The sequence below is a fragment of the Panthera pardus genome, unplaced genomic scaffold (genome assembly GCF_024362965.1).
Source record: "Panthera pardus isolate Hobbes unplaced genomic scaffold, ASM2436296v1 HiC_scaffold_19, whole genome shotgun sequence".
In the NCBI taxonomy this organism is placed as follows: domain Eukaryota; kingdom Metazoa; phylum Chordata; class Mammalia; order Carnivora; family Felidae; genus Panthera; species Panthera pardus.
Genome location: NW_026526754.1, coordinates 12,267,384 through 12,279,480, shown reverse-complemented (window position 1 = coordinate 12,279,480; position 12,097 = coordinate 12,267,384). Strand labels below are relative to the sequence as shown.

At 48.0% G+C, this 12,097-nt stretch overlaps 1 protein-coding gene and 1 long non-coding RNA gene across 8 annotated transcripts in view; one reads left to right on the top strand and one right to left on the bottom strand.

The window, feature by feature from the left end:
• The window catches only part of LOC109270659 (uncharacterized), a 45,206-nt gene that overhangs the window by 14,042 nt on the left and 19,067 nt on the right, over window positions 1-12,097 (bottom strand). For 4 of the 7 annotated variants that reach the window (XR_008423553.1, XR_008423552.1, XR_008423554.1 and 1 more), the window contains 3 exons: window positions 10,734-12,011; window positions 9,529-9,676; window positions 8,469-8,791 (listed from right to left, as the gene is read on the bottom strand). This is a non-coding gene — a long non-coding RNA (uncharacterized LOC109270659). Of the gene's footprint in view, window positions 1-4,733; window positions 5,093-8,468; window positions 8,792-9,528; window positions 9,677-10,733; window positions 12,012-12,097 lie in introns of those variants that run through there. The other 3 variants (XR_008423556.1, XR_002081616.2, XR_008423555.1) reach the window with 3 other exon arrangements.
• Window positions 1-12,097, top strand: part of CALB2 (calbindin 2) — a 28,915-nt gene that overhangs the window by 15,814 nt on the left and 1,004 nt on the right. The window contains exons 4-10 of the mRNA XM_019455351.2: window positions 2,404-2,484; window positions 5,767-5,823; window positions 6,402-6,479; window positions 6,963-7,018; window positions 7,332-7,371; window positions 8,095-8,148; window positions 8,741-8,812. Coding sequence (XP_019310896.1) covers window positions 2,404-2,484; window positions 5,767-5,823; window positions 6,402-6,479; window positions 6,963-7,018; window positions 7,332-7,371; window positions 8,095-8,148; window positions 8,741-8,812 — 438 coding nt within the window. The remainder of the gene's footprint in view (window positions 1-2,403; window positions 2,485-5,766; window positions 5,824-6,401; window positions 6,480-6,962; window positions 7,019-7,331; window positions 7,372-8,094; window positions 8,149-8,740; window positions 8,813-12,097) is intronic.

The window sequence follows — 12,097 nt, the reverse complement described above, 5'->3', positions numbered from 1 at the left end:
GCACCAAACCAGAAGTGGCTAGGAACACTCCACCAACAGTAGCTCGGGGAAAGACTTCTATAGAGAAGAAGTGGGAGCAGGGCAAGGAAGTTATTTGATTGACTATAGCTTAAATGGTTATTTGGGAAAGCCTAGTTGGCTGTTTTGGCTGCTTGTTTCACCTTTGGATTGCTCACAAAGGCCACTGAGGTATTAAGGCCACTGCGTTTAATGGCTTCCTTGTTTAATGAAATAACTTATGTATACACACACATACGTTCATACATACATATATACATACTTACACATACAAATATGCATGTGTGTGCGTGCCTAACCGAATAGCTCTGGCAGTTAGTTGGTGACCTGTGTTCTAGAGGTCAAGAATAATGATGGCAGCACATGAACCTGGGCATAGCTCCTCCCAGGGTGGACTGGTTGGGAAGCTGCCTTAGGTCAGTGCCCAGGAAGTAGAGACTGAGACAGAGATTCAAGCCGATGGGACTTAATAAGAGACAACTCCCAAAAGAAGGGAAGAGTGCAGCAGGAGAGGGCAGAGGAAGGAGCTTAGGAAGGATGTGGTCTCAGCTGGATCCTGGTCGTGGCCTGATCTCACAGGGAGCTCTGCAGTGTAGATTGTGCCACACAGTTGGTCTCACCTTGAGGCGAAGCATGGGGTGGCCCTTTGTACTCCCATTTCAGTCAGTCATTGGTACAGGCAGCTCCCTCCCCCTTTGGGGGGGGCGGGGGGGGGAGGGTGACTGGGGCAATGGCAGTTTGGTGGAGGGCAGCTCTCCTGCATGGGACAGCTATGAGCCACTACAGTCATCCTTCACATCATGAGGGATGGCCCACCAGCCTAAGCTAAAGGGGATCTAGAAAACGCACCAAGGGCACAGATTCCTAAAGCTGCAAGTCTCAAAATATCTGGACTCAAATGGGCTTCAGCCAGGGGTCACCAGACTTTTTTCTGTAAAGAGCCAGATTATGGTTAATGTTTTAGGGTTTGTGGGCCATACATTGTTACAATTCTTTCAATTCAGCCACTGTGGCACAAAAGCAGCCATAGACAATATGTAAATACGTGGGCGTGGCCATGTTCCAGTATATGTTCATTTATAGAAAATAGGCACTGGGCCAGACTTGGTTCATGGGTCATTGTTTACTGACTCCTGGTTTAAACTATGAGAGGGTCCTAATGAGAAAAGCCATGGGAAAGGTTGGCTCCGGATGAAGGAGTCCAGGTCCCCAGCCCTGCTTCTCTGCAGTTCTTTTTTTTTTTAAAAAACAACTAGCCTGTCAAACAGGTTTTGCTTTTTTTTTTTTTTTTTTTTTTTTAGTTTATTTGAGAGAGACAGAGACAGAGACAGAGAAAGTGGGGGTAGTGGCAGAGAGAAGGAGAGACAGAATCCCAAGCAGGCTCCACACCCTCAGCACAGAGCCCGATGCAGGGTTTGAACTCACGAACCGTGAGATCATGACCTGAGACGAGATCGCGTTGGGTGCTTAACCAACTGCGCCACCCAGATTCCCCATTGCCTCTCTTGGTTCTGTTCTCTGCCCCCAAAGCAGCTTCATCCTCAGGCTGGTAAACAGGATGGCTGCAGCAGTTCCAGGCAGCACATCCACACACAACCACAAAGGATCCACCTCATTTGGCCCCTCACAGGTACAAGGAAACCTTTCCCAGAAGTACCCTTAGCACACCTCCCCTCACACTTCACTGGGCAGAGCGAGATCACATGCCTACCCATAAGCCAATCATTGACAAGAGAAACAAGAGCACATGTAGCTGACCCAGCCCAATCAGAATGTGCCCGTGACCAGGGGAAGCCCAGAGCGAAGTAAGTGGGGGACTGGGGGATGGCCAGCAGTGTGTGCTGAACAAAGGTATCTGCATTTTCTAAAAATCAGATTTGCTGAGGTAAACTTACATACAATAAACTGCATCGATTTGAAGTGTACCGTTCCGTGAGTTGAGGCAGTTGTGTACAACCATGTAATTACCACCCACGATCAACATACAGCATTTCTATCACTGTCAAAATGTTCCTCCACCTGGTGCGGGCCATCCTATCCTAGGCAACCGCTAAGCTAGGATTAGGTTGCATTTTTTAGAATTTTATATAGATGGAATGAATGCTCTACTAAGTATTCTCTTGAGACTGGATACTTGCCTTTTAAAGTGGCACCAGTGTCCTGTCCCTCCAGCTGCTCATACTCCTAAGAATCGGGGTGACCCAGATGCACTTCTCAGAACATCCTTCTTCCCTTTTGAAGGACGAATCTCAGAAAGCAAGCAAATTGCAGCTCCCACGCTGCCTTGCCACTGGCCATTTAACCATCCTCCCCACAGGAAAGGCTACTCGCCACTCTCCTGGCAGGGCCCTCCGTAATGTCTCTGTTGCTCTCTGGCCCCCACAGCTGGCGCAGATCCTGCCGACGGAGGAGAACTTCCTTCTGTGCTTCAGGCAGCACGTGGGCTCCAGCACCGAGTTTATGGAGGTGAGGCCGAGGCGCTGCCTTTTCCCTGCACACTCCTCTGCCTTTCTCCCATGTTCAGAGCCAGGCCCACCCAGATGCCAGGGAATGGTCCCTTGGGAGATGGTAAAGCCCTCCGAGCCCTACTCACCAAGTGGGGTCCGTGGACCAGCGGCATCAGCATCACCATCCCCTGGGTGCTTGTGAGCAATGCGGAGTCCCCGGCCCACTGAATCAGAAACTACATTTTAACAAAATCCCCAAATGATATGTGCACGTCAAAGTGTGGAGAGTATGGTGAGGATTAAGTGTGGTCAAGTACCTTTGGGAAATGCCATGTACACACTTATCTCCCCTTTGGGAATTGGTCATAGACATTTGCATCTTATGGTCTCTGAGAAATCCTGCAGTGAAGAGGCCTGTTTCACATTATTTGGCTCCAAGATCTCACATGATTTGTTCTCAGTAACATTAGTGTCCCTTGAAGTCAGGGTTCTAAAGAGCATGCGTGGGGAGCATGGATTTATGTGCCATCCTGAAGATGGAAAAACCCAGGGAGAATTCCAGCTTGTGGTATCTTCCAGTCCTGATTTTTAACTGTAGTCTGCGCTTCACTGCCCCCCCCCCTTTAAAATAGATCTTGGCAACAGAAATTCTTTGAAATCTTCATGTGAAATAGAACATCCTTACTCACGTGTCTTTTGAGTAATATTCAAACGATAGATTGAACCATGTGAAATTGTTGCTATTTGACCATTTTTGATTTACAAAAATTCCAAATTCCATATGGCTCAACTAGATATATTACTAATCCTGATACCTGGAAAACTACCAATTATTTCTTGGTATTTTTCGGGGACTCTGCACCCTAGCCATTCAATGTATGTGTCCCTCACAGTGAAACTCAACCCATACCCCACACACACTGCCTGCTATGATAATGACTGGCCTTCAGCTTGACTCGAGTTGCCATTCCTCGTGTTAAATCCCTTTCCAGACACCGGTAATCCCCTCTCCGTGACTTACTGCCCAGAACCCCACATGGCATTGAGTTCCCCTCATGGATAAAGAGTTGGTTGGAAATAACCGATTCTAAGGGCAGAAAAGTCATTTTTTAAGTGGCACCTTGCCTAAGCATCAGATACGGATTTCACTGTATGGTGCTTTAAAGAATTTTCTCCAGTTTTTTTTTTTTTTTCAAGATGGCAAGATTCCATAGCTAATAATTGAATCTGGATTTTGTTCTTAGTCCATTCTCTTGCCTATGGGGGTGGGGGTGAGGAGTCTGCATATACTTATAAGAATGCTGCTTTTGTGGGTGTCGATTTTGCTGTGTAGGAAAGGGAGAGTTATGCCTGATGGCTCCTTCACTGATAGGAAGGCAGCCAAAGACTGGCTTCTATTCTACCTCTGATCTGGAAAATGGGGATGGCGATAGCTTGCTTAAATGCTTAAAGAGAAGCAAAAAATATCTTTCTCTGTCTCTGTCTCTGTGTGTCAAAATCATTAGTGGCTTCTCTCTGTGTAGCTGACATAATTCCATATTCTTATCTGTCTTCATCCTTTAATCCACAGTATAACTGCTGAGCCAACACCCCCACCAAGTTTCCTGAGACCCCACCATCCCACAGTACCACCCCCCTGGGTTGTTCATTTGCTCCATTTTTATCAGCTGGAAACATGAATTGGTCCCTCTGCCGCTCTGAAAGCCTTGTGCTGTCAGATAGCTCTGTCCCACTGCTAAGCACAACATTGTAATTTCTAATTTTAGTGATGCCTCAGGATTTCTTTGAGATTTCACAAAGCCCAGGTCTCTTGAACTCTTTTCCTTGAATGGGAAGAGAATGGCCCACTCACTGATGGACGGGCACAAAGTACTGGTGGGGAGAGAAGTGAGCCGCGAGCATGGGGGTGGAGAGCGTGGGGGTAGGGGAGGATCCAGGGAGGGAGGGAGGTCAGACCCAGTGGGAGGATCTCTCCAAAAAAAAAGCGAAAAGCAAAGTGATGCTTTGCTCTGAGTGAGGACTAGGGTCCCTTCAGGTTACCCTCCTTTTAGGAAACTTAGGGAGTGTCTGCCTTTTTTCCCAGTCAAGACTCAGATGAACTAAATTCTAATGTACTAAGTATATGCAGGTGGATGGTGAAGTCATACTTGTAAACCTGCACATATTTCTTAGTACTTTCTCAAAGGCAGGCTTTCTGGGCATCAGAAAGAATATTTTGATGGAACCAGAGCATTTTTCCCCCCAGAGAAAAGACACTCCACAGTCAGATACCAGCTATCCAAGTTGTCTCTGATATAAGGCTGCCCTTTTGTTGGGATTTGCTTGTGTCTCATAACTTTTTAAAAAATCAGGATAAAAAGAAAACTATCAGATATCCTGATCCACAACTATACCAGGAGAATTACACAGCCTTGTTTGCTGGTATGGAAGAAAGATCCTAGGATATCCATAAACTCACACTCCTGGCAATAAAAGGGAGAGATGGCATGGGAAAGGGAAGGGAGGCAGGAGACCCAAATTTGGCAAAATAATTTGTGCTTGCTGACTCTCATAAAACCAAGTGTCACTGGTGTCCAGTGTGCAGTCTGGAGCTGAGGGAGAAGAGAGGAAAAGCCAAGGCAAGAACACTGGAAAGCAAATAAAAGAAATATGATCAGGCACCAACGTAGATCAAAGATTTGGGGAAACGGGGTTCTCTGGATTGAGCAGGGAGAGGGGTGGTTTCCTTAAAAACAGAAAAAGGAATGCTTTTTTATCACACAGATGGGGAGTGGCCTTGGGATACTCCAAACAAGCGGACTGTACTACAGTTCTGCTCTCATGCAGACATGGCTGCCATGTGCACCATGATGGGGGTACAGTGAGGTCCCCCACCCAGAGAATGAGAAGATTTGAGAGCAGTGAAAGGACACGCTATATACCCACAGCAAAAATTGGATCCATCAGATGTTAGTGCTAGAAGTTGCTTGGTTAGCACCTTAGAAAACCATTCAAAAAAACAAAACAAAACATAACCCTAGTTACAAAATGATCCAAAAAGAGACCCAGGCTTGTAGCCAGATAGAGTAGGGAGACCTTGTCCGAGCAGGTTTTTTTTTTCCTTCTCTATGTGACCTTGGCCAAGACACTTTCTCCCATTTCTTCTGTGACTTGAAAGGGACTGGGCTAGCCCATCTCCATGCCCCCATCCCACTGTAATATTCTTGAACATCAAGACCCAGCCCAGTCCATTAAAGGAAATTGGAAGGAGGCTTATAGATACTGACAGGTCTTTGCAACTGGGTTGGCATTCCCATTGCAGGCTTGGCGGAAGTATGACACAGACAGAAGCGGCTACATTGAAGCCAACGAGCTCAAGGTAGGATGGGCCTGGGGGAGGGCATGGAAGGCATGGAGAAAGGGACTGAGGCCACAGTTGGTGGTAGGTGTAAGGAACCTGGGGAGGGAGGAGACGTTGGGTGAGGAACATGGGTTCGTGTTCTGCCTAGAAACACTTAAGCCTGGCTCTGAATTGGTGAACATGTTCAGGACAGCCATGTGAAATCAGTAACATGGAGCTGCAGGGCCACGGAGTTCAACCCGACTGCGCTCCTTTGCACGTCAGTGCCCAGGACAGGCACCTCCAAGGCAATCCTATCAGATTGGCCTTCTGACTTCTACATATACCCCTACATTCCTCTGGAACTAGTGATCCCCAGGCACTGCTTAGCCCTGTGTCCTGGGCCCTCTGAGAAGCCTATCTTATGGGGTGAAGTTGCATCCAGGAGCTACCTCCAGGCCTTCATGGTCATTCCACAAGCATTAGGGATTAGGGGATTATGAAGGATGGAAACCATACAAATGGTAGACCTCAGAAAACGTTGACTAACTGAACAAGTAATGAGGGAAGAACTACTGAATGAGTCAGGAGCTCTGAAGAGACCTTTTGTATTCTAGGGATTTCTGTCTGACCTGCTGAAGAAGGCAAACCGGCCATATGATGAGCCCAAGCTCCAAGAATATACCCAAACCATAGTAAGTGGGCAGAAGTGTCCCTTACCCCTCCAGGGGCATAGGACTGGGGCCCCAAGCCAGTGGGATTCTGGGTTTTCAGGCTGAGTCTTCAGGCCCAGGTGAAGGGACTCCAGTGGCAACTGGCAAAAGGGATGCTAGTTCATGGCCCCACACACCCTCTCTCTGAGATCCTCACTGGGCTAGTGGGAGACTGGGAGCATCTGTTTCCATGACAGCCTCCACAGCTCCAGGAGAGGATGGGCTTGGGGAGGGTGGGCCTTTGGTGCTGGCTGGCTTGTTTCTGTGGCCCTCGCCCCGAGAAGGGGAGAGAGGAGCAGTGATCAATTTAGACCGTGCTGGTCCCTGACCTCCAGGTGACCTCAGAAGAGGCAGGAGGCCACCCCACCCATCCTCCTTCCTCTCCAGTAGAAGGGGATGGCAGGTCAAGGTCCCACATGAGAGGTCAAAGCAAATAACCCAGGCACCTCTGTCTGTCCTAAACAGCTACGGATGTTTGACCTGAACGGGGATGGCAAATTGGGCCTCTCGGAGATGTCCCGGTAAGTGCCTGACCTCACCCCCACGATCACTTTTACCAGGACCTGTGCAGACCATTCCTGTGCCACCTGCCCTGGCTCTAAGACCAATCAGCAGGGAGAGTGACAGTTCAGGGGTCCTGAAGCTCAAGACCAAGCTAGATAGAGTGTCAGTACCTCAGTGTGTCTGCCTCCCTCTTTTTAGAACTTGCCACTAATTCCTAAGTGCTCACAGATGGTTCCAGAAGTACAGGCACTGCTTCTGCATCCCCCCACGTGCAAGTTGTTCTTGCCTCTGCCCTGTCTCCTAAGCTCTGCTCTAACACTTTCTTTCCAGACTGTTGCCTGTACAGGAAAACTTCCTGCTTAAATTTCAGGTAAAAGAACCACTCTGCTTTTCTTCACTTCCTCCCTTATCCCTGTGTGCTTCACTCTGCCACCCTCCTGTCCACCCTCCACACACATGTGCATGCACATATATACATGCGCACTCAGACACATGCACTTGCTCACTCGTGCACACATACACACGTGTGCATGCACACATACAGGTGCACAGTGAGACGTACTTACTCATGCACACATACGCACATACGTGTGCACAGACACATGTGCTCGCTTACTCATGCACATACATGCACACATACACGTGCACACAGACACATGCACTCACTTGTACACACATGCACATATACATGCAGACACATGCTCACTCACTTGTGCACAAGTGCACACGCACGTGTGTGCACGCACACATACATGTGCACACGTGTGCATACCCACATATACGTGCAAACACACACATGCGCTCATTCACTCATGCACACATGCGCGCACACACATACATACACATGCACAAACACACGAGCTCGCTCACTTGTGCATACATGCACATGTGCACATGCAAACATACACATGCAAATGCAGACACGTGCTCACTCACGTGTGCACATGCACACACATGCACGCATACACGTGCACACACAAATGCACTCACTGATGCACATGCACACACATGCGTGCACAGACACATGCCCTCACTAGCACGCACACACTGTCCAGGGCTTTTGCTTCTCTCTTTAATACATTGGACCTTACAGGGCATGAAACTGACCTCTGAGGAGTTCAATGCGATCTTCACATTTTACGACAAGGTAAGAGGGAGGACAGCATGCGATGGAAAAGCAGGGGGCCCCATCCGCAGGGGAGCACCTGGCCAAATGGCTCAACCCTGTCCTTCGGAATCAGGAGGCGCTCAGTACTGCGCCCTTGGTGCCAGGTCATAATTGTGCACTGGAGCCGATTGTTTTGCTAAGAAGTTGGGAGTGAGAAGGCCTCCTGACCACGCACCAGCCCTTCCTTTACTGCCCCCACCCGTGTGACTCCTGTAGTCCCCCTCATAACCGAAGGGTGGGGGATAAACTTCAAATAGCCCCTGTATTCATCCTGACATCGCAGGGAGTTAGCTAAATGCTTCTTGAACCTCATTTATATTTTTAATGCAAATGAAAAACACCAGAATGCAAATTTGCCCCAAAATGTCCTGTTCCTGCCTTGACTGGTAAAGTCAGCAGTTAGGTGTCATCCTGGCATCGCACGGTGTGAACACCTTCTGCACAGAGTAAAGGGAAGGTTAGACTCTGCAGGCTCCCGGGAAGAGTTGGGGGAATGGGGAGGCAAGGTCAGGGGTGGCGGGGCCTGAGTTCTAGAGCTCTGTGCTGCCTCTCCTCTGCTCCCCATCACCAGGACGGGAGTGGCTACATTGATGAGAATGAGCTGGATGCCCTGCTGAAGGACCTGTATGAGAAAAACAAGAAGGTAAACAACGGAGTCTGGAGGCCTAGGAAGGTGGTTCTGGGGCAGGAGAGAGGCTTCTCAGGGAGGGTGGAAAAGGAATGTGGGGTGCATTTTGCTCTTCTGATCACCCATAACTAAGCAATGGCAGTTTTGGGGTTGTTGTTTTGTTTTTCTGGTTGGATGATTGGCTGGTTGGTTTATGTTTTTTTTTTGATGTAGTAAAATAGACTTAACACAAAGTTTACCATCATAACCATTCAGCAGTATTAAATAATCCACACTGTTGGGCAACCATCACTACCACCATGCCCAGGGCTCTCTGCATCTTTTTTAAAAGTTTTTTTTAATGTTTATTTATTTTTGACAGAGAGAGACAGAGCATGAGCGGGGGAGGGGCAGAGAGAGGGGAGACACAGAATCCGAAGCAGGCTCCAGGCTCTGAGCTGTCAGCACAGAGCCTGACGTGGGGCTCAAACTCAAGAGTTGTGAGATCATGACCTGAGCTAAAGTTGGACACTTAACCGACTGAGCTACCCAGGCACCCCCCAGAGCTCTCGGCATCTTGGAAAACTGAAACTCCATCCTCATTAAACAACTGCTCTCTGCTCCTCCCTCCCCTCCCAGTCCCTGCTCCCCACTGCCCGCTGGCACCCACCATTCCACTTTGTCTCGAATTATACTTCTCTTGGTGCCTTCTAGAAATGGACTCATGCAGTATTTGTCTATGATCAGCTTACCTCACTTAGCATAATGTCCTCCAGGTTCATCCATGTTGTAGCATGTGTTGGAATGTCCTTCCTTTTTAAGGCTGAGTAATACTCCATTGCGTGTCTATACCATCTTTTTTTCTGCTCACCCGTCAACAGCCACTTGGGTTGTTTCCACCTGTTGGCAGTTTTGAATGATGCTATGATGGGGCACTGGCAGCCTGACTAGCACAGCTCATGGAGTGTCAGCCAAATTGCCATCAGAAAAGTCTTTTTGCACAAGGAGAGATTTGAGATGGAAGGGTCCAGTGGGAGGTGAAGATATTCCAAATCAATTAACTGCAGAGTCTGGGGCTGAGCAAGAGGCTCATAGGAGCCACAGAAGCATTTGTTGCTCAGAGAAAAGGTGGAGAACTATTACTTTGCTTCCAGGGACAGACCCCATGTGGCCCTCCACGGGCTCATCCAGGTGCCTGGGGAGCAGGGAGGGGGCGGGGCGGCAGGTGGACCAGGATCCAGCAGCTCTTTTTGTAGCCATTTTCCTTCACCTCCAGGAAAATGCCTTTCTCTGAGCAAATAGTTTTGCGGTTTTCTTTAATTAGATGAACACTCTATAATTTCTTGTGGTGTCTAACTGCCTCTGCTGCCAGGCAAGAACTAAATTTACTGCTCGATTTCAGGGGGAAAAAAATTCATCGCAGCCTCTGAGTCTGTCTCCCCTTCCAATTGCTTTCTGACTTCTTCATCTTTGTCCTGAATATCATTCTTCATTCGTTTCACCCTATATTTGTTTTTGTTATCTTTAAGTGCTTTTTGAAAGAGGCAGAAAATAAATTATAAACAAATACTACTTAGGAAGAAGGACATATTCACCAGGTGTTTGAACTCGGCAGACTTTTTCCTGGCATCAAATTCTAGAAGAAAATTATTTATGCACCCTTATGTGTCCAAGGAATGTTGGGCATCCTAATGGGAAATATCTTTAACTGTAATTGTATTAATGAGCATAATTATTCTCCATATGGCCCTGCTGGACACCTGAGGGTGATCAGCCCTGAGGCCAAGCATTAAATCTTGAAAGTGACCTAAGTAGGCTCTTTCTTAATTACCACAAAATACAGCTCAGATGGCTGCACAGGTTCACTTGAGGTGGGGAAACAAAAACAGAGTCAGGGGTTGGGTTTAGGAAGCACCCCTGAAGGTTAGAGAACAAAGATATTAATACAGTTGTTTACCTGGGAGCCTGCTACCTGTACAAAGCTCAAGACGTGGCCCCCGGGGCTGGACAGGATGAGTCCATAGAGCCCCAGGACCGTAAACAGCAGCACCTGAGCTGGGAAGGGAGAGGCCGTTCTTGTGAACCCACCTGGCAGACCCACATTCCCTTTTGATGGTGCAGGACTGAGATACGGTTTCTGAGCAGATGCGTGTTTGATGTTCCTGAGGAACAGGCTGGTGAGACCCAACCTCAGTATTTCTCACCACTCCTGAGACAACTGCAGCTCGCAAAAGCCGTCCTCGGCTCCAAGCAGAACTTCTAGACCTGAAAAACGTGCAGCCCCGTCCCTTCACACTGCTAAGATTCTTGATGCCACATTGAATCGGCGGTGGGGCAGGGGGAGGGGAGGAGGGGTCTCAAGCTCCAGGTTGATATATGGGGTTCCTTCCTTGGCTCCTAATTTGAATGGTAGATAGTATTATGAACTAGGTAATATTTCCACGGACTTCACAACTTGAGGGAAGACGCTTCCCAAAGCTAGAGACGCTTGCCAAGGGCCCTTGGGGTGGGTAGTGGCACAAAACCAAGAACCGGTCACATAAGGGGATGTCCTGAAAACCAAATGACAAAAGACTGACCTTCGAGCACCAAAAAAAGAGGTGACTGAGGACAGGTGAGCTAAGTAAATATTAGATAGACCTTGGAACCCAGGAGACTGAGGATATTTATGGCTGTAGAGTTGGTCCAGCCCTTTAGCAAATACCTTAGTCTTTATACTCAGGTTTCTTCATTAGTTGAATAGGGATAAAAAGAAAAGAAAGAAAATCTGCCAACATTTTCAAGATTAAAAAAAGGTGGGGGGGGGGGGAGTAGGAGGGAAGGTGTGTCTAAGCCAGGGAGAGAGGAAAAGAATAAGATAGTATAAGCCATGGATGACCTTGCTATGTTTCAGACCTAATGGTTATTTGTGTTCAAATCAATTACTGTAAAGTAGGTATTCAACACAAGGCATATCAGGTATTAATGTTCTGTTTAATGTTGGACTCTATTTTACCTGAGACAATGGACATATGTCCGTGGGTCACCTGTCTTAGTGGGCCCTGAAGGTCACAGAAGCCAGTGAACAAGAAGTAGGAGGTGAGCTTTGCTGCTGGAGGAGGCAGGAGTTAGAATTCCTTGTTTAAATGGGTGAGGTTTAGGAAAGGATGGTCCATGGGGCCTGCAGACAAGACCAGAGCACTTTCCCAGCATTCTCTTCCTCACATGCAAGGACCCAGACGGAGGGACTGGAGGCCTAGTGAAGTAAAGGACCGGATACAAACTATGCAGAGATAATGGCTGCCATCACAATAGCTACCGATTTGGGGGCGCATGCTCTAT